Source organism: Dermacentor albipictus, unplaced genomic scaffold (assembly GCF_038994185.2).
Source record: "Dermacentor albipictus isolate Rhodes 1998 colony unplaced genomic scaffold, USDA_Dalb.pri_finalv2 scaffold_13, whole genome shotgun sequence".
Taxonomy (NCBI): domain Eukaryota; kingdom Metazoa; phylum Arthropoda; class Arachnida; order Ixodida; family Ixodidae; genus Dermacentor; species Dermacentor albipictus.
In genome coordinates this window covers 4,895,074-4,922,744 of record NW_027225567.1, presented here as the reverse complement: position 1 = coordinate 4,922,744, position 27,671 = coordinate 4,895,074, and the positions used below count along the sequence as shown (strand labels likewise).

General features: G+C 48.0%; 2 protein-coding genes across 8 annotated transcripts in view; both read left to right on the top strand.

Moving 5' to 3' along the window:
• The window catches only part of LOC135913017 (nondiscriminating glutamyl-tRNA synthetase EARS2, mitochondrial-like), a 64,067-nt gene extending 36,598 nt beyond the window's left edge, over positions 1-27,469 (top strand). For 5 of the 7 annotated variants that reach the window (XR_011509459.1, XR_011509456.1, XR_011509462.1 and 2 more), the window contains one exon: positions 7,596-8,284. The gene's annotated coding sequence lies outside the window, so the exon portion shown is untranslated. Of the gene's footprint in view, positions 1-7,595; positions 8,285-24,020; positions 24,220-27,377 lie in introns of those variants that run through there. The other 2 variants (XR_011509457.1, XR_011509458.1) reach the window with 2 other exon arrangements.
• On the top strand, positions 20,756-21,901 carry LOC135913018 (uncharacterized). The gene has a single exon (XM_065445657.1). It carries the CDS (start codon positions 20,756-20,758, stop codon positions 21,899-21,901), a length of 1,146 nt encoding a protein of 381 aa, XP_065301729.1.
• Positions 27,470-27,671: the final 202 nt, after the last annotated feature.

Below are 27,671 nucleotides of genomic sequence, written 5' to 3'. Positions count from 1 at the left end.
GCCTGTGAGCTTGCGCGCAGCAGAAGTAGCACAGTTCCGGTCACTGAACAATCATGGTGAGTGTACCTGTCTGGTATCAGTAACTTCCACTGTAGGAACCACCTCAAATAGAGTGCTGAATGTCAGCACTATCGAAAGAATTTCATGAACTCAACCAGCAGCAACATTCACTTGCTTGTGGCAGCAATTTCCGCTTTTATCACAAGCACAGGTTGAAAGATCAGGGTGTCTACCAACCGGGAAAACCGGGAAAACCGGGAATTCTCAGGGATTTCGCGTAGTCTGGAAAAAGTCAGGGAAAACTCAGGGAATTTGGGCCTCTATCAGGGAAAATTAGCGGCAATTTTATTGAAAGGGTCGAAAGTCGCGGTAATGCTGGCTCGAGTAGCAGACAGGAATCGTAATGAATCGTCTTTGACGCCCTGTTGTTGGCAGGAGGAGTTGCCAGTGTACAGTCAACGAGCGACTTTCCTGATTCCCGATAATTTGGACGGCTTCGCGGTGCCACCTCGTACCCCATAGTGTCAACGTATCAGAACGTGTGAAATTTCCGACGCTAGAACTCTTTGCCGTCCGATTTTCCGGACGTTTTGCCGCGACCGCAGGTCCGAAACGGCATTAATCAAAGGCATCACCGCTGCCGTCTTGATTACTTCGCCGCCTCGAACTGGCACTCTCGCACGCAGATCCGCTGGCACCCGTTGCCACCACTGCGGCAACGCTAGGCCTAGCTGCTTCGACGTTCGCTATGAAGCTTCTTGCCAGTGGGTGCCGAACTTTTTATTGAAAGAATCCGCTGCTGTCAGTAATGGCACGGACTCCACCTTTGTGGTCCTCGCGATTGGCTTAGAAACCTGGAAAACACGGTGCGTTGCATAATGCCGGTTCGTGAAAGTCAGCTTCGCCTCTGTACAGAAATGTTACTCGGTAAAGCTTACGGAAAAGTATTGCAGTGAAGCATAACAAGCGTTGGAAGGGGCTATTGCCACGGAATACAGTATGTATATCTTAATTATGCACGCGGGCACCCGGCATTTCCTGTCGCAGTACGAGCACAGGTATGCCTAATACGTGTACCGACAGGCCTTCAGAGCGTTTTCGAACGTGCCTGTGGCGGTTTGAGCCCCTAAGGGCAGTAAATGACACGCATTTATTTTTTTTCCAACTGGCCGATTTTTCGGACGTTTTTGCGGCCCCTAGGGAGCTCGAAAAATCGGTCGTGGACTGTGCAACTGATCAAGATGCTTCAAATGGTCCTTGGGGCGAACGAGTGGCGGAAGGCGGACAAGAACAGAAGTGACCTACGCATTGAGGAATAAACGAGAAAGGAAGCTTGTTGCCGCCGTTTTGAAAGAGCTTGAGCTCAAAAAATAAAGTTTTGGCTGATGCCGAGATGCAGGTGTCCCTCATCCAAACCAAAATACACTCTTTGAAGCAGTGCAACACAACACTCGGGTGTCGTGCGCGGGCTGAGAGTATGTCAGGACTGTTGAGGTTGACTTACGAGCTGTTGAGAGAGAATCTCAATTGTGACAGAGTTCAGGCCTCATCCCACTGAGGTTGCGATCAGTTGATAGAAATAGCTCATATTAGAAAATATTTGCCTTTGTATGCATCTCCTTTTTATTCGTATTTGATAATGTCCGACCCTATTTGCAATTGTTTTCGAAGACACTTTATTTGCTGTGCATTTTACTAATCCCTGCCTTCTATTCTCTTTTTGAATAACATCAACACTGCTCCTTAGTATTCAAATTGGATTAAGTTGCTTTTTTTCATGTGCTTACTAGAGAGTGACAGCATCAGGTGATATGGTTTCAGCCCGTGTTGATATAAAACATAGTTCTGCATCACTCAGGGAAATTTGCAATGGCACTCAGGGAAAACCTGGAAAACTCAGGGAATTTGGAAATGTCAACTTGGTAGACACCCTGAAGATATGTGCTTCATGAGATTTTGGACCAAAAAGATCCATGTATGTGGTGGTGTAAGCATGGTGCCCGCTGTTGGCTTGGCTTGCAAAGAGATACTTGCTTATACCAGACACTAGTGTGTCATGTGAGCAGCTCTTTTCGGTGTCTGAAGAAATTGTCACTGCTCCCCAAACATGTTAGGCAGCTATTCTTTCTTCATGTCAACATTAAATAACTGCAGTTCTGATACTGCCAAGCAAAAGTGTTGTACTAGAGAATATTGTTGACCACATAGCATAATTCTCCTGTATGTAATTTGCTGTTTTTGTACGTCTGGTTCATACCTCTGACGAAAAAAAAAATTGTGTTTCTTTAAAACCAATAGTATTTGTATTAAAAAAATATTCAAGTATTTGATTTGATTTGCACTTGGTTTTCATTATTTGAATTCGCTTTGAATTTGCAAATTTGATATTCGCACACCCATAATATCTTAGTGTGCAAACCGTAGTGCAATACAAAAATCATAATAGTGACAACATTTAAACCAGGTATGACATCTGGCTCTCAGCTTGTCATATGCCTGGCTCTTAGAAAGTTAGGTATGTGAAAATAAAGCCTCTAGGGTAACATATGGGCACATTCTGTGGAAGCACACAGGGAAATACATTGAAATCAGATCTCCAGCAGGAAGAGTTTTTACTTACCGTATTCACACGATTGTAAGTCGACCCCCCCATATCGCGTGACCGGGAAATAAAAAAAAAATGAGAGCATACCCAAGGGCGCATTCGATAACGAAAATTTATTAGTAGCTGACATGTTCACTGGACTACTCGTCTTCACTAGTGCTGCCATCGTCATCGTTGCTGCGGTCCCACAGCGCGTCGTTGTCCAGCGAAATTTCAAATTTGGCAAACGATTGCACCAGGACATCTTGCAGAACAGCCGCCCACGCCAAATGCACTGAACTACATGCAGCCGTCAGGGAGGCTCTTTTGACAGGTCCGGTTGGCGTAATTTCGCAGTCTTCTGCCGCCAGCCACTCGTTGTACTCACGGCGGAGCAGAACCTCAAAATTAAGGCGAAGGTCCGGGCTTGTTTAATGACCACGTCGCACTTCACTGGCAGGGACGGATCACGCATTTCAGCGGCGTACGCCGCAAGCTTAGCCTACAGCTCCGGAAAGCGTCCAGATTTTGGCACGTCGGACATTTCTCACTTGTCATCTCAGGTGAAAATTTCGCTTCGCTGCAGTCGCCACTCTCGCACCACCCGTTTAGAAACATTGCTGTGCAGCGATTTGTTTCTTCGGCGTAAAGGATGGCAGCCCTCTTGAACGCTGCTGTGAACGAGTGCGGAACAATTAGTGGGCCTGGAGCACTCATGACGACTGGGGAAGCATAGAAGTAGCACGTAGCCAGCAGTCAAGTAGAACGCGTCAAACCAATACCATGTCAATACCAATGCCTTCAAACAGAGAAAGAGAAACCAGCAAGCGGTTATGGTGGCCCTCTAGCCACCATAGAGCGGTGTCTGCTCTTCCATGAACTACCGATACTCCCCGCAAGCGCCGCCGTTCTGAGGGTGCCGCCGCAAATGGGAACAGTGGCGCTTCCATCAACTATCGACCCCCCCCCCCCCCATGAGTGTTGCATGTACTGTAAAACTCTAAAAAATGTTGAAAAACCGTTCGGAAAAGCGAACAAACACGCGGGATAGCGAAAAGATACGGGTAGGGCCATAGAGCAAACATAAACCTTGTAGCTCCCGTTGGTATCGCCTTCTTTTTTTATTATTTTTTTGGCGGGGCCATGTTTCGGTTTAGATTGTAAGTCGACCCCCCAACTTCACACTTTCAAATTTAAAAACAAGGGGTCGACTTACTATCGTGTAAATACGGTATTTATTGTTTTCTTTCACTGTGTCTAACAACACATCGTGGTAGGTTATCCACGTCTACTGCATTCTTGGACATAGTCATTCTCTTTCATGATAAAGTCGCCGACCGATAACTCTGACACCAATAATCCGGACATGCTCGGTAATTCTGACACCTTTGCGGCACCGCCAATGGCCCCATAGACTTAATGTGTAAAGATGACTGATATTTCAGACAGCCACCAGCTCTACGTTCGATTATCTCGACTCCATTCGTAGGTTTAGCATGCGCCAACTCGGCTGCCATTATCTCCCCGAGGAACCTTGCCAAGACATCAAGTATGGCCTCAGAAATTGCAGGCTAGACGATAATTTGTGAGGTTTTGCCTTGATTACTGCTCTACGCCTCTGAGATTTACCTGCAACTGCCAATCTTGGAGGCTTTGCCTGAATTGTGGGGTCACATCAACATCTCGATCATCACATCCTTTTCCAGCATTGCCGCGCATGGCCACGAGACAGTCAGGCGTGAGTAAGAGCGGGCGCGAGAGAGAAAATGTGGGGGCTTTTGCTCCTTGAATATATGACTCTGCCAAGGCACTACGGAGGAGGTTTCTTAGCGCGTGTTGTATGCGTTTGTCCCTAGGCATGCCGGCATTGCGGAGTGGGGTCGAGTTTGTTTACGCTCGGATGCTTGCTGCTGCCACAGCGATATAGATGAAGCAGCAGGCACTGATGCCCAATTTGGCGACCACTGTGTCAGACAGTTTGTCTTGCACTTGTGTGGCTCGTGCTAAGTCAGTTGTGCCGGATCATAGCTTTCTCGTGCCTTACAGCAGTGTGCCGTGAAAATGACATCACAGATGTTTCCATGGGAGCAATAGGGACTGTAGTAGAGGCCAGGCCGCATATACTGAAGATGTAGTAGTCAGAGGGCCTTAGCACTCGCAGTTGAATGCAAGTAGCTGAAAGGCTGCCAGTGACGCTCAACCCCTCAAATGACTGTCTCATACACTCGACGCACCTTCAACCACTATGAGAATATGTCACGCTACCCTAACGCCTCTTACGCTAACCTAACCTAATGCTAACTAAACCTAACGTTAACCTAACCTAACATGGCCAAGACGCAAAGACAAAAATCCACGGCGTAACCACTGTGAGAATACGTCGCGCCCCTCTAACGTCTTTTAAGCTAACCTAAGGTAACCTAAACCTAAGCTAACCTAACCTAACGTGGGCAAGACACAAAGGCAATAATCCTCACAGTGTGACATCAGTCAATGGCATTCAGCTGCAGTTGCTAAGGCGCTGTGCGTTTATTTCATACAAAGGGGACTGCTCAAAAATGCTGCTGAAAAGTCGCAGACAGCAGCATACAAAGAGCCTGCCAAGAGCGAAGATGCTGCACCAGGAGAGCAGGCTGGGCCTCTACTACGACCCCTACTGCTCCCCCAGAAAAATTAGTGATGTTTTTTTGAAGGTAGAGCAGCGTAAGGGGCAAGAAAGGTTTAATCCGGCGTGAATGACTCAGCACCAGCGCCGCAGGCATGAGAAAGTCTGTCCAATGTACCTTCAGACACAGCTATCACCAAATGGGGCGTCCATGCCCACTGCCTCACCGTGCGGGCAGCCAGCGTTGGAGCGTAAACAAACTTGGCCCCACTCCGCAAAGCCAGCATGCCTAGGGGACAAACGCATACAATATGTGCTAAGAAACCTCCTCTGTAGTGCCTAGGCAGAGTCATATATTAAAGGAGAAAAAGCACCCAGATTTTCTCTCTCATGTCTGCTCTTTTGCATTCCAGACAGCACTCTGCAGGCTCCAACAAGTCTTTCTCACGAAAGTATAGATAGGCCACGTCAAATGACACCAACAATGCCTTCATAGTCCGACTCCAAATGAACCTCAAGTTGCAGTCCGAGTGAGCCCGACTCCTCAACTGAAGAGGCTGAACTGCCGTCTGCCATAACGAACTCAGATGCGGACATCATTGATGACCTGCCGGGCTGCAGTGTGACGATTCCTGCCACCGTTAGGTTTGAATCCTTTGCAGAAGTTGACAATGCGGTTTCGTTGTGTGCCGAACTGAATGATGTCGAAACAATTGAGCCAGTTCTCCCACCGTCAAACAGCGACTCTGACTCTGATGATGATGTGTCATGTGCTCCAGAGCCTTCCACATGTGGATCTGACGCAAACCTCTGCAGTCCTTGCATCGGTGTACAGCGAAACTCAAAATTGGCTGAAATACAGGCAGGTTTAGTTACACGTAAGCGGAAGTGTGTGCAGCAACGCATCGACCACTTGTTCCATGCACAGCAGACTTAAAACGTAAATAAAGTGAGCTTTTTTGGATACATTCGTTTTTTTGGGCATTCGATAGTTTGGACTTACCGTATTTACTCGCATAATGATCGCACTCGCGTAATGATCGCACCCCTGAATTTTGTCGTCAAAATTCGATTTTTTTTATTTCCCGTGTAATGATCGCACCCCGAACTTACCGCAGCGATATGTGGTGTTCCAAGTCTAGCTAACAATGATCGCGCTTACCATCTGTCGAATGCTACGCGAACGACTCGCCTGCACGCACCAAACATTCTTAAGTGGATGCCTCATTTCATTACGTTCATCACTTTACGCACTTCCATGACAAAAAGAGGTACCACCAAACTTGCCTTTATTATGGGTAGGCTTTATAATCGTTGTGGTCAACAAAAACAAAAGATGCGCCTTTCGATTCTTTTCATCTGCACTCGTGAGCACGCAACAAATCGCGCGTGGCAATGATAGTAGCCACGTTTACACGGATACATTAAAAGTGTACCCTATTCATACGCCGACGCTTGTAACACGGCTAAGATATTCGCCCACCCTTAGCGGAAACGTGCCGTGTTAGGAGAGTAGTGAAACCGGTGCCGCAGTTTCCGCAGCACACCGGCCATGCATTTCTGTCACTGGCAGCTAAGTGCGCCCATCTGTTTCTGTCCCCTCAAAGTGGACATGGCTACGTTATTGCCGCAAACTTGCCGATATTAACGATATTATTCATCACTGATACGGAAGAAACTATTTCAATGCACGTAATGTACTCACGAGAAGAAAAAAAAATCGCGTTTGGCGCGTTCGGCTTGCTCCGCCGGCCGCCATTTTTGTTTTGGTGTCCCGCACCCGCATCCCGCAGCAAACGCGGGACGAAAAAAAAATTTTTTTTTTCGTTGGAAATTTAACCCGCGTAATGATCGCACCCCTGAATTTGCGTCAATTTTTCTGGCGAAAAAAGTGCGATCATTATGCGAGTAAATACGGTACTTACGTTCCCTACGGAGTCCGAAGTATTGGTTGTAGACTGTACCTAAACAACTTAGCTTGCAAGGTGAGGTTAACTTCTACAGTATGTTTATGTACTGTGTATGTGCTGTGTGTCGCCTGTTACTTTTCTTATGCAAGTTCTACAGCTGTGGCGTCTTGTCTAATTGGACATCAATTTAACAAAGTTACATTTTCAGTTCAAAACTTTATTTGCATACTTGCAGCTGAAATTTTTCCTCCACCTTTGAAATTTTTAGTCTGTGTAGTTGCTGAGCTATTAATGCAACAGAAGTGAGGCCACTGTCATGAAAGTGAGACAGCCTTGTTGATACTGAAGCAAGATGCCTCTTGTCATTGGTACTATCGCTACAATTTTCAACAATCGGTAGGGCTTATCCACAATATAGAAAAGGTTAAGGGAGGAAGGGGGAATGCACACACAAGCTTATGCATTTATGTGTGCCACGTCTCGCCACTCTATGCAGTTTTCACCTGACGACTTGAAAGCGGCTCCTGTCATCAGGACACTGAGCGGCTTCAGTCTTTGAACAAGCTGCACCTGCATTCCTGCCTTGGCTCAGAGGATGGTACACAGATGCTTGTCGGGCAGTTGCAGCAGCTTCTCGCTGAGCAGCAAAGCTCTGCACTTAGCACATCCTTTACTGAGCATGACATCATCCATGTTCTGCACCAAACAAAGGTACCTTCCAGCTTTTCTTGAGCCTTGGGCTAAGCTTGTACTAGGTGGCAGAGTAAACTTTGGGAAAGCACACACACACACACACAGTTGTGGCTTGTACTCCATGCTGCACCTAATGCATAGAATACTGCAAGCACACTGCACAGGCATCAATTCTGCTAATGCCAGGTCATCTGCTATTGTGCTAAAGGGTGCTACAATTTGGTATGAAGAAGAGTATGCTCACACACACACGTGAAAAGCAACTCTCATTTGATTTCTGCACATATGCAATGTATCAACAGTATTCTTAGCAGTGGGTACATGTGGCCTTTATTGAAGTGTAAGCCATGCATTCAAAAGTTTGGTCTGCTAAAACTAGTTCCGCTGGAACATCGACGCTCCACCACTCACCGATTTCACGCGACCCCCGCATGGACAGTCCTTTCTCCATGGACGAGCTCGAAGCTTCACTGGCCTTGTGCAAGCATTCATCTTCACCAGGACCCGACGGTATAACCTACCGTGCCCTATGTAATCATGGCGAAGAGGTTCGGAAAGTGCTCCTGCTCTTGTTCAACAGCTCCTGGCAGACAGGTACGGTTCCCAGGAATGGAAGACCAGTTGCCTAATTCTACTGTTCAAGCCTGGCAAGTCGCCTGTAGACATTGCATCATACTGACCAATTGCGCTTGCCAGTTGCATCGGAAAACTAATGGAGAGGATGGTTCTAGCACGGCTAGAATGGTAGCTCGAACATTACCAGGTACAGTGGAATCTCGATGATATGAATCTCACAGGGTCACGGAAAATATTCGTATTAGCCGAAATTCGTATCATCCAAACAATTAAATCTAGCTAAATTAAAGAGTGAGAGGTGAATTCACTCAGGCACACTTACGTAAAAAGCATTTATTTCTTGAAGGAAAAGTCTCCGATGTCCTTCTGCTTCTTTTTCTTTGTCAAGTCAATTAGCAGACTTTGTTCAAATCTATAAAAACACGTACACGTGTCGTCGCTGATTTTATCCGCGGCCATAGCACGCCTCAGAACTTCGAGCGCATGCAGCGTTTCAGCCGCCCATGATGGTCCTTTGCCGTCGCCCACGTCAAAGTCAAGAACGCGGCTAGAAGCACAGCAGCCACTCCGTCCGATGGCACGCGGAAAAGGAGGAAAAGCACAAAAGCAACAAAAGTGCCACCGCTTCAAACTCTTCGCGGCCTCCGCGCTGTCCGGCGCCACGTCCGCGCCTCCGCACCAAAAGAGAGAGGGAGAAATCGCGTAACTGCGCGCTGTTCTCTTTCACTGTGGTCGGTGGGGCTCGCGGTCGTGTCCGTCCGTGCGCTGGAATGGTGCCAGCTGTGGCCTCTTCTCCACACAGCGGCGCAACCTCCTCCCCTCCTTAGCAACCGGCGCGCCGGACGGGGGCGCAGCTGCGCATAGCAACTGTGACGTCACACAGTAGTGGTAGAGCGAGCACGCGGGCGTCGGCAGTGGCAGCTGCACCGCTGCTCCTTCATCAGACGTCTCGTTGCAGTCGAGTGAGACCCGTAGCTCCGAAGCGGCCCAGTGATTGCGCGCCAAGCGGTTCTGTAAGCGGCAGCGGACGCCGGATTCCCCCAACATCAAACGCCAGAACAAGGAGCGAATGCGCGTGCGACGAATGAACATGTAACCAGATGGGAAAGCAAGGGAGGCAGAACGGAAACGCCAACCGCGACTGATTAGATCGCCGGATACTAAAGGCAGGGAAGCAGAACGCAAGCGGCAGCAGCGACAGGCGATATCGCCGAACACCAAAGTGAATGAATTGGAGCGCAGACGGCAGCAGCGTCTGGCCTTCGCCAAGCACACTTTCAAATTTCCAAAGTGTCTTCGGTAATATTCGTATCAACCGATGCGGGTCGTAAATTGATTCGTAACAACCGTTCTCTAGCACATTGGAAAGTAATGGGGCTCGACCGAGACCACAGAAAAATACATATCATCCAGAAATTCGTATTAGCCGTGATCGTATCATCGAGATTCCACTGTATATCCAGATGCGGTGGCCGGTTTCAGGCGTTGCCGTTCTTCCATAGACAATGTTATCGACTTGGTGACATACGTCGAGCACCAGAAGTGCTGCAAAAGATTGTCTGCGGGCCTGTTTCTGGGTGTTAAAGGAGCGTACGATAACGTAATGCACAAATCGATTTTCAACACGTTAGAGGCAGTAGGACTTGGCGGCAAAGTCTATTTCTGTATAAGTAGCTATCTACGTAAGAGATCCTTTTTCGTACTTGCCGAGAATGGCCCGACCTCCCAGCATTACAGTAACCGTGGCGTGCCTCAGGGCGGAGTACTCAGCCCAACGCTCTTCAGTCTAACACTCATTGGACTCGCCGACATCCTGCCAGGCACCATTAGGCTCTCCATCTATGCCGACGACATTTGCATTTGGACGTCAGCTGTGACGCGACTGCAGCTTCGCGTGTGACTTCAGAAGTCAGCCACTTTAACATCATCCTACCTTCGAGAACAAGGACTTTATATATCATACGAAAAGTGCGCAGTGGTGGCATTTACCAGGAAATCAATGTCTCCCTACGTGATATCCGTCGACAGACAACTGATCTCGTACAGCACGAGTCACAGATTTTTGGGGGCGGTCATTGACAAAAATCTCTCCTGGACCCCTCATGTGAATTATGTGAAAAAACGCCTGACAGGAATTTGCCATATGTTTAAGTTCCTTGCATGAAAGACCTGGGGAGTGCCGATACACTATGCTGCAACTGTACAGGGTACTCTTCATTGGATTCCTGCGGTACAGCCTACCGGTCATGTCCAACACCTGCAGAACTAACCTGAATATAATCCAAAGGATCCAAGCCCAAGCCCTCAAGATATGTCTTGGTCTACCGCGGAGTGCGTCAACGACTAAAGTTATTACAGTCGCTCAATATTCCACTATTAGAACACACATTAGCATTAAAACAATGCGTGTGCACATAAGACACTTCGCCCAGACCCCTACCCATCACCTAGCAAGTCTCCCAGTAGATAGGCCCCACACGACATTCAATGTGACTGTATTCGTGCACCGGGACTCTTTCAGGTCAGGTTACACACCTGCGGCAAGGCCTTTGATTCCTCCCTGGTGTATGCGCCGTACTCAATTGAACCTTACAATCCCAGGGCTTCCAAAAAAGTCGGACTTGCCATCAACAGCGCTCAAGCAACTAACTTTACTTCTCTTGTATGAGAAATACAGCGACTGCACACACGTCTACACTGATGGATCCGGTGGCGCTGTAGTTATACCAGCAATGAGAATAACCAAGCGGTTCTAGACTTTCCATGTCGCTACGTCTACAGCTGCAGAGCTCACGGCTCTCCACGACGTGCTTGAAGGGATAAATTCTGAAAGTCCTAGAAAATGGGCAGTCTTCTGCGATTCAAGGCCAGCCTTGCAATGCATGCAATCGTTTCTCCGACATGGAACTCACGATCAGCTTACATGCGAAATCGCAGAACTTGTCCATCACTTAAGAGAAAAAGGCCATGATATCTCTTTTCAGTGGATACCAGGTCATTGCGGTATCATTGAAAGTGATGACGCCGATAAGGCAGCTCAGACGTCAAACCAAGAAGACCGCTGCGTCCCCATTCCTCTCTCAAGGGCCGGCGCCGCGAGACAACTTGGCATTCTAGCACGCACAATCTCCTTAGCGGAGTGGAATACCGTACATACAAGGCGCACAAGACTGCACAGACTAAACCCGTCACTTCAACTCAGACCTCCAGCCGGTCTGCACCGACGTGAAGAGTCTTTTCTGTGTTGGTTATGGCTTGGAGTTGCCTTCACGAATGCCTACTCAGCACTAGTTGGAATGGCTGATAGTCCTGCATGTGATGTTTGCGGATGCGAGGAGAACATTGACCACTTATTGTGCCATTGTCCTCAATTTCAAGCACAAAGACAATCTTTGTCCAACACATTGAGGAAATTAGATGATCGTCCTCTGAGTGAACAGACAACACTAGAGCACCGTCCCGACCGATCATCGGCTCAGAAGGCAGTGAAGGCACTTTTGTGTTTTCTCAGAACTTCTGGTTTGCACGAGCGGCTTTAACTCAAGTGCTGTCCGTGCACATATCTACACCTTCTCTCTCTCTTCCCCTTCACCCATCCCCCAGCGTAGGGTAGCCAACTAGACTGTTGACTGGTTAACATCCCTGCCTTCCTGTATTCCTCTCTCTCTCCCTTTTGGTCTGCTTTGTACATAAACAGAGCATAATGTTGTGTGCTTTGGCTTGCTTGTACACGCAATGTGTATTGATGAATTCTAGGAGATTTGAAAATTTATGAAATCTTGAAGAGTTAAAAAAATAGTAATTGTGTGGACTTGACAGGCTTCTAATAGCTTTCATGTACAAAGAAAGCAAGCTCTTGTTGCCCAATGCTTTTAACAGCTTCTTGTCTGCAGTCGACCATTGTCTTTTACGGTGACAAAGTGCTTTAAGGGGCACTAAAGGGAAAGGCCAAGTCAGTTTGGACAGATTCTCTTCATGAATGTCGCAGTGGTAGGTTGATTATTAAAGAGAAAGTGAAGGTCAAAGTTCAAGTTCATTTTTATTTCCTGCCTACGCCATGGTGCTTTTGCATCGATGTGATGTCACGGATTTCAAAGTATTTTTTGGTATTTGGCCTGTTGTGGCTCGCTAAATGTTTCTGAAAATCTCTAATTTCAACGTTTGGCTTTGTTAGAATGCGATTTAGCCCATTTTTACTGATAAAAAATAAACTAGGCCCAAGCAGTTTCTGTCAAAATCTGTGACATCAGTCAGCTGATGTGAGAACTTCACAAGGTGTCGCATGTATTTCGCTTTTGAGTCTTTTCTGGCCTGCCAAGCTTCCTATCTTCTTGGTTATGCAGAAGCGTAATTTACTAATACATCTCGACCTATGTTTCTCTTTAATTAAGGTGAAATTAACACACATTCTGTTTACCACCTTGGAGCTGATGAGGGCAGCGTCATTATTGTCGAGTGCAAGCAAGCTACATTTGACAAACTAGTTTCTGGACGTAGTTGCCTTTTTTAACAGATTCAGCAGAGAAGGTAAAAAAATAACAGCACACACCATGATGAGGGTTGGTAAAATGCTGATACTCTCTTTGTCCCTAGGCTTTGATGAAATCTCACTCCGGTCACTATTTTTGGCAAGATTATATATTGACACGTGTACTTATCTTTATCGGGCGACCACGTTTCTCCGCTTAACAACTGTAATCGCACAGCGAGGGACACGCCTGAATGTATCCGATGTTTCTTGAAAGTTATCGATGCTTCTACCTGGCTGTCTGTTGTCGCCGAACCTTGTGTTATCTGATTCCATCGCGTAACGCGAATGGTGTAGAACTTTGTGGAAGGCACACGGGTCCGAACGATTAGTCTGGAACATTCGACGACTGCTCTATAAAAGCCGACGCACTTGACCCGCTGATCAGATTTTCGCCGATCGCCGACTGTGTTCGCCGCTATCGTTGTGCTTTAAGTGTATCCTGTTTTGTGGGCACAGGTTCGCCCAATAAAAGCTAGTTTTGTCTTTCACAGTACTGCTACTGTGTTCTTTCTTCACCGTCAGTACCACGTGACATCTGGTGGAGGTGCTAGTGCGTTCATGTACCGAACGCCCCCGCAAAGCCGCGATCCAAGCCCGAAGCCCGAGGACAAAACCGACACCGCCCAAGACCAGCGTGCTAGCCGCAGACTGCAAGGACTGCCCCCAGAGCACGGACTTCTACCTGAGGCAACAAAGAAGATCGTGGTCAAGACAACCTCAATGGCTGCCCCATCGTCCCCCGTTATCTTACAACAACCCCGGGACCCACCGACCTTCCATGGAGCAGCGACTGAAGACCCGGAATCCTGGCTGGAGACCTACGAGCGAATCGCGACATTCAACAACTGGGACTCCGACGACAAGCTGCGGCATGTCTACTTCGCCTTAGAAGACGCCGCCAGAACGTGGTTTGAGAACCGGGAGACGACCTTAACGACATGGGACCTCTTCCGTAGCGGCTTCCTGCGCACCTTTACGAGCGTCGTGCGCAAGGAAAAGGCCGAAGCCATGCTGGACGCCCGAGTGCAGCTACCGAACGAGAACGTTGCTATCTTCACGGAAGAAATGAAACGTCTCTTCTGCCACGCCGACCCGGATATGCCCGAAGAGAAGAAAGTCCGCCTTCTCATGCGTGGTGTGAAGGAAGAACTTTTCGGCGCAATGGTACGAAGCCCACCGAAGACCGTAGAAGAGTTCCTTCGCGAGGCAACCAGCATTGAGAAGACACTCGAAATGCGGAACCGGCAATTCAACCGCCGTACGAGCCCTACCCACTACGCAGGAATTCAATCACTGGCCACGGACGATCTGCGCGAGACCATCAGGGCCATTGTGCGCGAAGAACTGTGCAAAGTCTTGCCTTCGTCGCAGCCTCAAGTGGCCTCGATCGCCGACATCGTGAAAGAAGAGGTGCACCGATCCCTTGGAGTTCCTGAGGTGGAACCAGAATCACCGCAGCCGGAGGCAATGACCTACGCCGCCGCCGTCGCCCGCCGTCAAGGCCCCCCTGCGCGACGGCGCCAGGGTCCTGCAACGCCGCAATTCCGTCGTCCGCCGCCGCAGCCAGCACGCCAATACGTCGCCCAGCGCACCTACGCGAGGAAGACGGACATTTGGCGAGCCCCCGACCACCGCCCGCTCTGCTATCACTGCGGAGAAGCCGGCCATGTGTACCGCCGATGCCCATACCGCGACCTGGGACTGAGAGGGTTCGCCGTCAACGCGCCGCGTCCACAGCTTGGCGAGCGCCCACGTGAAATCGCCGATTACCTAGCTGCCACTCTCGACGACTATCCCGTTCACTGTCACCAGGCCGCTACCTGTCACCGCAGCGGCGACCGTACACTGGTCCAGCTCGGGGCCGCTCTGCGAGCCCATATCCGGAGAACTAAAAGCAGCAACCGATGGAGGTGCGGTTGCTGTTCGTCGAACTGACAAAGATCCTCTGCCGCCGCCGAAGTCGATGAAGAAACCATCTCGACGACCTAATGACGACACGCCGCCGTCCCGACGAAGTCAGCAAGCCAAGACTACACCGACGAAAGACGACTTGACGATGCGACGTTCCAGTTTCAGTTCAACACGACGCAGCCGTGATCCGACGCCAAGACCTAACTGCAACGCCAGACAAAGAACCACCGACCTCGACGTGCTTCTCGACGGCCACGCAGTTACCGCCTTAGTGGACACCGGTGCTGATTACTCCGTCATGAGTGGACACATCGCCGCCCAGTTGAAGAAGGTTAAGACTGCATGGGAAGGCCCTCAAATTCGCACCGCTGGAGGACATCTGATTACGCCGACTGGAATCTGCACAGCAAGGATAACCATTCATGACCGGACTTACCCTGCCACCTTCGTTATCCTCCAACAGTGTTCTCGAGACGTCATTCTCGGTATGGACTTCCTGAACCAACACGGCGCAGTCATCGACCTGAAGTTGAAGTCAATAACGATGTCGGAAGATAAAGCGATACCGCCGGAGAGCCCTCGTAGTCACCATGCCTTGAGTGTGCTCAAAGACCAAGTGAGCATCCCGCTCCGCATTGCTCCAGCATTGTTATTTCGGTCGGCACCGAAATACCCGCTGACTTAAAAGGTGTCATCGAAGGCGACCAACGCCTCCTGCTGGACCGTGAAATTTGCGTCGCAAGAGGGATCGCTCGACTGCACGGAGGGAAAACTGAAGTGTTGCTGACAAACTTCAGCCCGGAGTTCAAGCACATCAACAAGGGCACGACGATCGCGTACATCGAGGAAATTGTGGAAACCAGTAATGCGTTTGTCCTCTCGGATTCCGCCACATCTACCCCGACGACCACGGTTCCCGAACCAGACTACGACATTAATCCAAGTCTCCCGGTGATTAAGCAACAGCAGCTCAGAAGTCTGCTCCGACGATACAAAGACTGCTTTTCGACGACATCGAGGATTCGACAAACACCAGTCGCCAAGCATCGCATAATCACCGAGGAGTACGCTCGACCACTCCGCCAAAGCCCTTACCGAGTTTCACTGCGAGAACGCGAAGCTATAAGAGAACAAGTCGACGAAATGCTGCGCGATGACATCATCCAGCCGTCGAAAAGCCCGTGGGCATCCCCTGTTGTCCTGGTGAAGAAAAAGGACGGAACCCTACGTTTCTGGGTCGATTATTGTCGTCTGAACAAGATCACGAAGAAGGACGTATACCCCCTTCCACGGATAGACGACGCATTGGATCGGCTTTGCAACGCTAAGTACTTCTCCTCGATGGACCTCAAGTCTGGCTATTGGCAAATAGAAGTCGACGAAAGAGATCGCGAAAAGACCGCCTTCATCACCCCAGACGGCCTCTACGAGTTCAAGGTTATGCCATTTGGACTGTGCTCGGCGCCTGCAACGTTCCAGCGCGTGATGGACACGGTTTTAGCGGGATTGAAATGGCAGACCTGTCTCGTTTACTTGGATGACGTCGTTGTATTCGCCGGAAATTTCGACGATCACCTTAGGCGGCTTGCCACAGTACTAGAGGCCATCAAGTCATCAGGGCTCACTCTGAAGCCAGAAAAATGCCGCTTCGCTTACGACGAGCTTCCGTTCCTAGGCCACGTCATCAGTAAATCAGGAGTACACCCCGACCCGCAGAAAACAGCTGCCATCGCAAAGTTCCCGCAGCCCACCGACAAGAAGGCAGCGCGTAGATTCCTTGGCATGTGTGCCTACTACAGGCGCTTTGTCAAGGACTTTTCACGCATCGCCGAGCCGTTGACACGTCTAACTAAATGTGATGTTGAGTTCAAGTGGGCAACGCCGCAGGCCGACGCATTTGAAGAACTCAAACGACGCATGCAGTCGCCCCCGGTACTTGCGCACTTCGACGAGTACGCCGATACAGAAATCCATACTGACGCCAGTAGCCTAGGCCTCGGTGCCGTTCTAGTCCAGAGGAAAAACAGAGTCGAACAGGTGATATCTTACGCTAGCCGGTCGCTGTCAAAAGCGGAAGGCAACTATTCTACGACCGAAAAGGAATGCCTCGCCATCGTTTGGGCTACAGCTAAATTTCGCCCTTATCTTTATGGCAGGCCATTCAAAGTCGTCAGTGACCATCACGCTTTGTGTTGGCTAGCGAGTATAAGGGATCCTTCAGGACGACTGGCGCGGTGGAGCCTCAGACTACAAGAATACGACATCACTGTAACCTACAAGTCCGGACGAAAACACTCCGATGCCGATTGCCTATCACGTGCCCCCATTGACCCGCCGCCGCAAGATGACGAAGATGACGACGACTTCCTTGGCATGATAAGCGCAGAAGACTTCGCTGAGCAGCAACGGGCAGACCCGGAGCTAAAAGGCCTGGTGGAATATTTGGAAGGGCACACCGACGTCCCCAGGGCATTTAAGCGCGGACTATCTTCCTTCACGCTTCAAAACAATCTCCTCGTGAAGAAGAACTTTTCACCAGTCCGCGCCAACTACCTTCTTGTTGTCCCGTCAGGACTTCGTCCAGAAGTACCGTATTTACTCGCATAATGATCGCACTCGCGTAATGATCGCACCCCTGAATTTTGTCGTCAAAATTCGATTTTTTTATTTCCCGTATAATGATCGCACCCTGGACTTGCCGCAGCGATATGTCGTGTGCCAAGTCTAGCTAATAATGATCGCGCTTAACATCTGTCAAGTGCCACGCGAACGACTCGTCTGCACGCACCAAACATGCTTAAGTAGATGCCTCATTTCATTACTTTCATCACTTTCCGCACAACCAAACTTGCCTTTATTATGAGTAGGCTTTATAACGGTTGTAGTCAACAAAAACAATAAAGGCGCCTTTCGATTTTTTTCATCTGCACTCGTGAGCACGCAACAAATCGCGCGCAGCAATGATAGTAGCCACGTTTACACTGATACGTTAAAAGTGTACCCTGTTCATATGCCAACGCTTGTTACACAGCTAAGATATTCGCCCACCCTTAGCGGAAACGTGCCGTGTTAGGATAGTAGTGAAAACAGGTGCCGCAGTTTCCGCAGCACGCCGGCCATGGGTTTCTGTCACTGGCACCTAAGCGCGCCCATCTGTTTCTGTCCCCTCAAAGTGGACATGGCTACGTTATTGCCGCAAACTTGCTGATATTAACGATATTATTCATCACTGACATGGAAGAAACTGTTTCAATGCACGTAATGTACTCACGAGAAGAAAAAAAAAGATCGCGTTCGGCGCGTTCGGCTTGCTCCGCCGGCCGCCATTTTTGTTTTGGTGTCCCGCACCCGCATCCCGCAGCAAATGCGGGACGAAAAAAAAAATTTTTTTTTCTGCGGGAAATTTAACCCGCGTAATGATCGCACCCCTGAATTTGCGTCAATTTTTTCTGACAAAAAAGTGCGATCATTATGCGAGTAAATACGGTATTGCACGCCCTACATGACGATCTGACCGCTGGACACCTCGGTTTTTCCCGGACACTCTCGAGGATACAACAAAAGTATTATTGGCCGCGCCTGACCGCCGACGTCGCCCATTATGTCAGAACATGCCGAGACTGTCAGCGACGTAAGACACCGCCGACAAGGCCAGCCGGATTACTACAGCCAATCGAGCCTCCTTGCCGACCATTCCAGCAGATCGGGATGGACTTGCTGGGACCCTTTCCGACGTCAACAACCGGAAATAAGTGGATCGTCGTGGCGACAGACTACCTCACCCGCTTCGCTGAAACTAAAGCACTGCCGAAAGGTAGCGCAGCCGAAGTGGCGAAATTTTTTGTCGAAAACATCCTGCTTCGACATGGCGCCCCAGAAGTCCTCATCACCGACAGAGGAACGGCCTTTACAGCGGAGCTCACCCAAGCCATTCTGAAATACAGTCAGACAAGGCACAGGAGGACCACGGCCCACCACCCGCAGACGAATGGCCTTACGGAGCGGCTGAATAAGACCCTCGCCGACATGCTAGCGATGTACGTCGACGTCGAACACAAGACCTGGGATGCCGTCCTGCCGTACATAGCATTTGCTTACAACACGGCGGTGCAAGAAACAACACAGATCACGCCGTTTAAGCTGGTTTACGGCAGGAACCCGACGACGACGCTCGACGCCATGCTGCCCCACGTCACTGACGAAGAGAATGTTGACGTCGCTAGCTATCTCCAGTGCGCCGAAGAAGCCCGACAGCTCGCCCACCTACGGATCAAGAACCAACAGAGGACCGACAGCCGACACTACAACCTCCGACGACGCTTTGTTGAGTACCAGCCCGGCGACCGTGTTTGGGTTTGGACACCGATACGCCGACGAGGACTCAGTGAGAAACTACTTCGACGCTATTTCGGATCCTACAAGGTCATCCGACGTATTGGCGCTCTGGACTATGAGGTCGTGCCAGACGGCATTTCGCATTCACAGCGGCGCCGCGCACGATCTGAAGTGGTCCACGTGGTGCGCTTTAAACCCTTTTACGGACGCTGACGAAATTCCTTATTTTTTGTTGTTGTTTTCTTTGCTACGGGTGTTTTTATTTCGCTTGTATGTAGCATCGGGTCGATGCTTTTTAAGAGGGGGGTATTGACACGTGTACTTATCTTTATCGGGCGACCACGTTTCGCCGCTTAACAACTGTAATCGCACAGCGAGGGACACGCCTGAATGTATCCGATGTTTCTTGAAAGTTATCGATGCTTCTACCTGGCTGTCTGTTGTCGCCGAACCTTGTGTTATCTGATTCCATTGCGTAACGCGAATGGTGTAGAACTTTGTGGAAGGCACACGGGTCCGAACGATTAGTCGGAACATTCGACGACTGCTCTATAAAAGCCGACGCACTTGACCCGCTGATCAGATTTTCGACGATCGCCGACTGTGTTCGCCGCTATCGTTGTGCTTTAAGTGTATCCTGTTTTGTGTGCACAGGTTCGCCCAATAAAAGCTAGTTTTGTCTTTCACAGTACAGCTACTGTGTTCTTTCTTCACCGTCACTACCACGTGACAATATCCATGGATCAACTAATCTGTCTAACCTTGTTTATTTTACCTACATGATCTGTTAAGCTAACCTATCCGATCTGGAAACAAAATGTGGTGTATTCCAGGACTGTCCTTGCCGTAAGCTTTTTTATAGCCTACAGCCAAACAGTGGTACCCACCCAGCGCACCATGTCCCCGAGCACATCAGTCATGATTTTACTGTGTCGTGTATCATGCATGTCTTATACTCATGGAATGAAATGCGACCGGGAAATTTTTGTGTAGGCCACTCCATGTGTGCAATTACTCAAGAGTGCTATGTTAGATCGCTGAAAATCTGGTCACTAAAGTTGTTGTGAATTATGATCTACGTTAACAAGCGAAATTTACGCCAACATCGCACAAACTGGAGCCAGTGGAAATGTGAGTACAGCCGACTGCCGTTTATTCGAAACTGATCGAATTATTCAGCAGGTCGAATTAAACAAATGACCTAAAAAAACACCAAAACACGCTGGTAATTCACTTAGTAGTGTTTGCCTTTAAAGTTAGCTTCGCCGCAATAATGCGCGTTTTGCGGAGAAGCATATTGAGCGAGACCAGGTGCTGTTATTACGAGACATAAGGTCCGTTCGATTTACCTTGCACTCCGTGAACTAGTTCCTGGCAGTTCTGAAAAAGTGCCACACTCATGCAGCGCCAGTTCAGCAGTGCAGGCATAGCGCGACACTAGCACCAAACTGAAACGAATGCTGAAGTGCAGGTAGTGCAGGCCTTCTGCTGGTCTTGGCGCTTCTCCAGCTGCACGTCGACTTTTGTTCATGGATTGATCCAGCCTGCCCGCGGTTGAGGCGAAAGTGTTTTGAAGGGTGTACAGGCTGGTTGATACGGTGGAATGTGCTATGGATTGCGCTGTATCATCTGCAGCCATCGTTCAAACAGTTATTGAGCTGATGGACTCGGACAGTGAAGACGAGGACTTCGACGATGTTGTCACAATTCTAGCGCTGATGCTAATTAGGTTGCAACGCAATAGAATTCCTAAGTACTGTGAAGAGGTCGTGAGTCGCTACTTTGATTTTGAATTTAAAAGACTTTTCCGCCTATCGCGCGAGACTTTTGATAGACTTGCTACCGCATACATGGCGTCGCCGTTCTTCCCGAGCGCGACAAGAGGACGTCCAAGGGTTAGTGCCGAAAAGACATGCTTGGTGGTTTTGTGTTACTTGGGTGGACAGTGCAGTATGTACTCTTTGGCTGACCGCTTCGACCTTGCCGTGTCGACTGTACACAGCTGTGTCGTGCGAATGTTGGATTTCCTCAGCAGTATCAGTGAGGAGGTTATTGCGTGGCCTGGCCGGCAGGAGCAGGAGCGCAGCAAGGCGAGCTTCCTCGCAAAATCCGGTGGCAAGGGGCCCCAAAACACAGTAGGCTTTATTGATGGCTGCCACGTCGAGATCAACAAGCCGACGGAATCTCCTCATCCTTACTACAGCCGAAAGAAGTGGCCTTCAATTTTGCTGCAAGGCATTGTCAATGACAGAAACAAGTTCCTGGATGTATTTATTGGATTCCCTGGCTCGGCACACAACGCAAGGGTGCTGCGTGAAAGCCCTTTCTTTGAAGAAGCCGCGTTGAAATGCTGCAATGGATATATCCTTGGAGATTCAGCATATCCCCTCCTACCATGGCTGATGACGCCTTACCGAGACAGCGAGGCTACTTTCCCGTCGTGGAAGAAAAAGTTCAACGTGGTTCATTCGCAGCAAAGAGTTGCAGTTGAGAATGCTTTCGGATTGCTGAAGCAGCGCTTCAGGCGGCTGTATCTCGTCGATGCTGTAAGCATCAAACAGTGTGTACTTACTGTCATGGGTGCATGTGTTCTGAACAACTTGTGCAATGAAGAGAGAGATTTTTTTGACGAACTGCGGCAGCTGCCAGTGCAAGAAGAAGTTGTCAATGATGAAGACACCGATATCTTCATTGACCGTAGTGTGGCAGGATTCAGCGAGAGCTTGCGAGAAAATATTGCTCAGAATCAGTGCTGATGCTGTATACATTTGAGTGTACACATCAAGCATTTTTTGTCATGGGCATGTGTGCACAAGTGCCAGCAGCAAAGAACAGTGTATTGAATAGCACATCCATTTCTGGTACCTGCAGGGCTGATACACTGCCTTTATAGCTATTCTAACTACTCTTATAGTCACTGCAGCTATGTACAAGGTGTGGATGCACAGTTTTTGAATTTGAACGCTGCTGAAAGTTAATGCCATTCGCTATTGACCCTATAGAGAAAGTCAATAAATGGTTAATGCATGTTGGGGTGCTGTGTGCGATTATAGCCGAAATGGGGGCTGATGCAGGATGTGTTGCAAGACACATCGTTATAGCACATGCGTTAAATGAGGCTTGAGAACCACTGCCAAACATATGCTTGTAGTAAAGCATGTTTTAGTCATATCAGTGACTGGTGAGAAAGCAACATGACAATCAATGTTTTTGGCAATTTATTCGACCTGGGTAGCTTTAGCTTCAACTGCTGTAACAAGCCGCTCCAGCAAAGCCATCTTTTTTTCAAAGCGCTCGGCCCGATCTTTTTTGGCCTTTTGGAAAACATCCAGGAGGGTGTTGATGGAAGTGTCCCTGCGGCGCTGCTTGTGGAGTACATCATCCTGGGGCTGTTGCAATGGCCCTGCCTCGTTGTTGCAACTGGCCTCTGTGTCTGAAGGTGTACTGGAACAAGAATTTTAGGTTGAAAACACTTTTTGGAACTGCTCCATAATTAAGCTCAGGCAGTCTTACCATAAATCTTCAGCCTGTATTACTTTTCCTGGGGCTAAAAGGAATGGGGGTGCAATGTGATGCTCGCGCTCCAGTACCTCACCTAGCTCCCTAAAAAAATATGTTCAATACATTCATGAATGGCAGCTCAAGTAAATCCACAGTGGCAAGAACCGCAGAACATTTCATGATGCAGCACAAAAGGTGAAATGAGCAAGGGGTTTTTGGTGAGCCTCTGTCTGCTAACCAACATTCCAAGAAGTAGACTTGTCTGTCTTGGTGAAAACAAGTCCACTTGTTAAATGTTGGCTATCAGGCCAAGGCTCTCCTCTACCTCTTGTTCAGTTTGCTACGATTTTGACCTCCAGTAAATGTACTTACTCTTCATGGCTGCAGTTGACATGCGAATGGCCTGAGGAGTTGTTCTTTGTCTTTGCTCGTTTGTATGCCCTTTCTAAGCTCTTCCATTTATTTTCGGCCTGAATTGGGCTCACATTGCAATTAAAGCGTTTGTTTATTGCATTGGCAAGGGCTTGCCACAGTGCCTTCTTCGTCCTGAAAAGATGCAGAGCATAAAAATATATTTTTCCATTTAATAAAGCAAAAGTCAGCAACAGGGGTTTCTCAAAATGTCTGCAGACCAATAAAGACCACTGAGAGCATTTAGAGGCTCCTGCACTGGTGTGATGACCTCTAGGGTGACTTGCAAGGAGCAAGGAAAATGATCTCGTTCAGCACAGTTTCTGAAATTTCATTACTCTCAATGGCCAAATTGGCATTACATAGGGAAGGAAGCTTCATCAAAACATAGGTATATCAGCATGTTGTGATGATCATGATGTTACTAACAGGTTAATACCAGTTATTTAAACAGACGAGCCAAACCTACCAGTGCTGGCAGCATGATGAGAATAAACATACACATGAAGGAATATTTCAACAGCGCTAAAAAAGATGCACACATAGACAGGGTCAGGACGGGCACGCCGAACTCCAACTGGCTTTATTATTTTTTTGAAACAAGTAAAAACGAGAACTTTCTGTGCGGGCTTCACACTGACGGTAGGCATCCGAACCTGTATACATACGTACAAATGTGCATAGTAGCAGCTATATATATTGCATAACATATATGAAAAGAACCAGGGAATGAAGGAGGGAAATCGCTAAAATTATGGTCAGTAAGCTTGTCTAATCACTCAGTAGCTTGGCCAAGCATGATAGAACCCCACAAAGACCTTTAATAAAAAGCTTACCGGAAGCCCCCTTTTTGCCCAAGAAGAGCCTTCTTTTCCTTGTAGTCTGAAATCGGGAACCGTGTCCTGCTTTCAGACCACAGTTCAGTGGTATCTGATTCCGGCACGTCCCGTGCCACTTCTGCAGGTGCCTCCTGTGCCGCCGTTTCTGCTGCTGCTGGCGACTGGGTGCCGGTAGGCGGCTGCTTATCCGCAAACACTACAGACATAACTGCCCCGTCTGGATAAGAAGTAGAAAATTACTCAGTGCAACATAATAATCTAGTCTGTGGCTGTACAATGCCGGATGTACAAAAGCTAACAATTTGTTTTTGTCAAGAGCAGTATATCCCAACAACGTAAACACAACTGTTTAGACGCAAACGTACCGCACCCGATAGCTAGAACACCATTGAGTGCACATGCGGAATCAATATAAGTATAAAAAGTTACCTTTAAACGCTAACCTACGCACCGATATTGCACCCCGTTAGCACACACAAAGAGGTATTAGTGCTAATACACACAAATAGGTATCAGTTTACTACAGATAGTCGTGGGCCAAGGAAAGGTAAGCTGTCATACAGAAACTAACTCGCAGCAGTTAATGATGCGATTAGCGCTCTGACTACAGCGAAATATTTCTCGCGGGTATGACGTTACAAGCACAATGCTTCGTGCACCCACGTGTCTCATGCAACATGGAGCTGCGCCCAAACATGCCTTCTGTCCTGTACGCATAGCCGTTCTCTTGCCAAACACGGTTCCCATCTTCATTGACGATCGGTGTCAGCTTCGTTGCCACGCCATCTATTGCAACGCAAATGCTGCCGTCGTCTGCTGCCATGGCTGTAGCGCTTGTGCACGACCGGCACCACCTCCCAACACGGTGCAGGGTCTGCCTGAACTAGCCCTGCACGACGCCTGCACTTGTTTAAAACGAACGCCGTAGTTCAGAGGGTGCCACGTTGCACTGCCAAAACGAATGGCCGAGTGTGGCACTACATGAACTAGTTCAGGTAGTGCAGATAAATCGAACGGAGCTATAGCATGTGTTCTTTAATTTACACACACATATGCATGCGTCGCCTCCGGTCATAGTACGAGCACCGAGATGTGTAATAAGTTTACTGATAGGCCTTCAAAGTTTAGATAGATCCCTGTTCTTTTGTTGGCTTTAGACGTCCCCTCGACTTTCGAAGTTTTTTAAAATTTTACTGCATTGTTTTTAACTAGCTTTTCCAAAACACAGATGGTTTTTCTCCGCTTCTCGGTGCAGGGCATGTGCACATGCGCATAATTAAAGAACGCATACTAGGCCCCGTTAAGTCTTAAATACGAGACACGCGTGGCACATGCAAAATTAGGGTTCAAATTGCCACAGAAACAGCTCTGAATTGCTGCCAGCATTCTTAGTGGACGTCGAGGTGCTTGTACTGCGAGTGGAGACTATGCATGCGCACCTGTATAATTAAGAAACATGTACTATGTCATGTGACAGTGGACCCTTTCCATTCTTTGTATGTTTCACCGCAATAAGTCGCATAGGCTTCACAGGACAACGCTGCTGTATTGCGGCAAAAGCTTGCCAGTGAAGTTCGAATTATTGAGCAAAGGCCATTATTGAGATCGAAATAATGAAGGTTTGGGCCCATAGAAATGTATGTGCGCTAGCTGGGACCTTTGGTGAGGATCGAATTAATTCAAAATTTGAATTAACCGAACTAGAATTAACGGATGTCGACTGTATGTACTTAAGTTAGCCGTAAAGGATGCACTTCATTCAATTAGTACAGTATAAACATTGTCGCACCTCCTATCTTTCTTTTTATGAACAGCTGTAAACTTAACGATCTTCCCACCAGCATTATTGCACTATACTACACATTTCGAAACTACTGTGCATGTTAGAATAAGCACAGCACGAGAGACAGGGACAAACGAAAAAAGACACGCACAACGCTGATTTCCAACAATTTGTTCAATTTCTTTCTTTGTAATGTTGATTTTGCAGTCACTATGTTTTCTTGTTAAACCTTTTCTTGTTGCTTGCGTAAACCATTCACATATTCCTTAGAAGAGCAGAGAATTGGCCGAGTTGGTTAGCAGCAGTGCAAGGGATGAAGACGAAGAAAGTGAGACGATAAACAATGCTGAGCTAGCAACTGAAAACCACTTTCTTTTTTTAATTTCTATAATACAGTTGACTTTTGTTAATTCAACCTTGATGAAATTGTTTTACTCGAATTATCACTTTATTCAAAATTTCTTCCAGTCCCAACCCAAACGCATGCATTTCAAATCTGATTACTCAAAGCCAGGCAATAAGCTGCTCCGCTTAGAGCGAACTCCAAGTGCCTTTCACACAGGGCAAGCGAGTGACCCTCTCAGTCTCCAGTTATGCCGTCATGTTGACTGTGCACCCTTTTCCTCCTGGCTGCGTCCACGTGTTATCATTGAGGAACTTGCCACCATGGCAAGTTCCTCAATGATAAGTTGAGTTCCTCAAGTTTCTCAAGTTCCATGGTGCCGTGGAAGTTGTGCACAACAGAACAGGCAAATATTACTCCGTGCAGTCTTCCGTGCGCCGGAGGTCACCTGAACCAAGATGGGCTATGCGACACCAGCGTTAAACTTCTGTAGAATTGGGCTATTCCAGCTCTGTCTTAGCTTTTATGGAGTAGTTGCTTTTATTGAGTTACCACAGATATGAGATATTATAGTGCAAACACAACCTTAAATTATTCATTGCATTTGCATTGTACAGTATACATCCATTAATTACATTGTTAATTTGATCACCACTATGAGTCCCGGCTGGCACTTATGCATTTCCATGGGCCTAAACTTTCGTTACTTTGATCCTAAAATTGGCCTACACCGGATAATTCAAACTTGACCAATCAGTATGCACACGCGTGACCTCTATGGAAGACCCTAATGGCGACCCCTTTAGTGGCAGCATGCCTCAGTGGAGCATAGGGGACAGCAAATGTGTCCAACACAGATCATGCCCCATCTGAAAATGCCTATTTTCAGCCTGTTCTAGAAAGATTTGTCCGCAATAGCAAAAGCTCACAATGTTCGATTACAGTATTTACCCGATTCTGACATGCGCCCCTTAAAAAAAAATATATTGGACCAAAAATTGCATGCACCATGCAATTGCACACAAACTTGAAATTCCAGCATCAATGCATTGCGGCGAAGCTAACTTAATGGAACCGGCTCACTTGTATTCTTGCTAAAAAATCGGGTGCATGTTACATCTCTTTGGTTAGCAGCTTTGAAGTAATTTATACATTAGTTTTATACTTTGAAAACATGCAAATTTGATTTCGGGTAGTGTCAGAGTCAGACAAATATTGTCCAATGAATCAGTGGTGTGTTGTGGCACTTTTTCTGCGTCTTGTTTAACTCAACCTGCTGTACAATTCAATGAAATTTGTTGGTCCCATCATGGTCCAGTTAATGGAAGTCAACTGTATTCACGTCTGTTCAACAGCCCCTGCATGGTGCTCTGTCCTGCTTCGATGGAATGCCCAAACTACACTCTTTCAAGACATTAAAACAGACCTGCGTTTCTCCAATAGCAAGCCGTGTATGATTACTGTTTACAAAATAAAGCTACATTACATTACTTTGGTCGATGGGCGAGAGAAGAGAACAAGGTTGACCTTGTTGATGCGTGGAAGGTTTATCAAGGTGTCTGAGGCTCCTGTGTGCTTTCAACATGGTCTCCGTGGATATAAAACCTCCACCTCCACCAATATTGTTATGACGAGGTGTTCATTTGAAA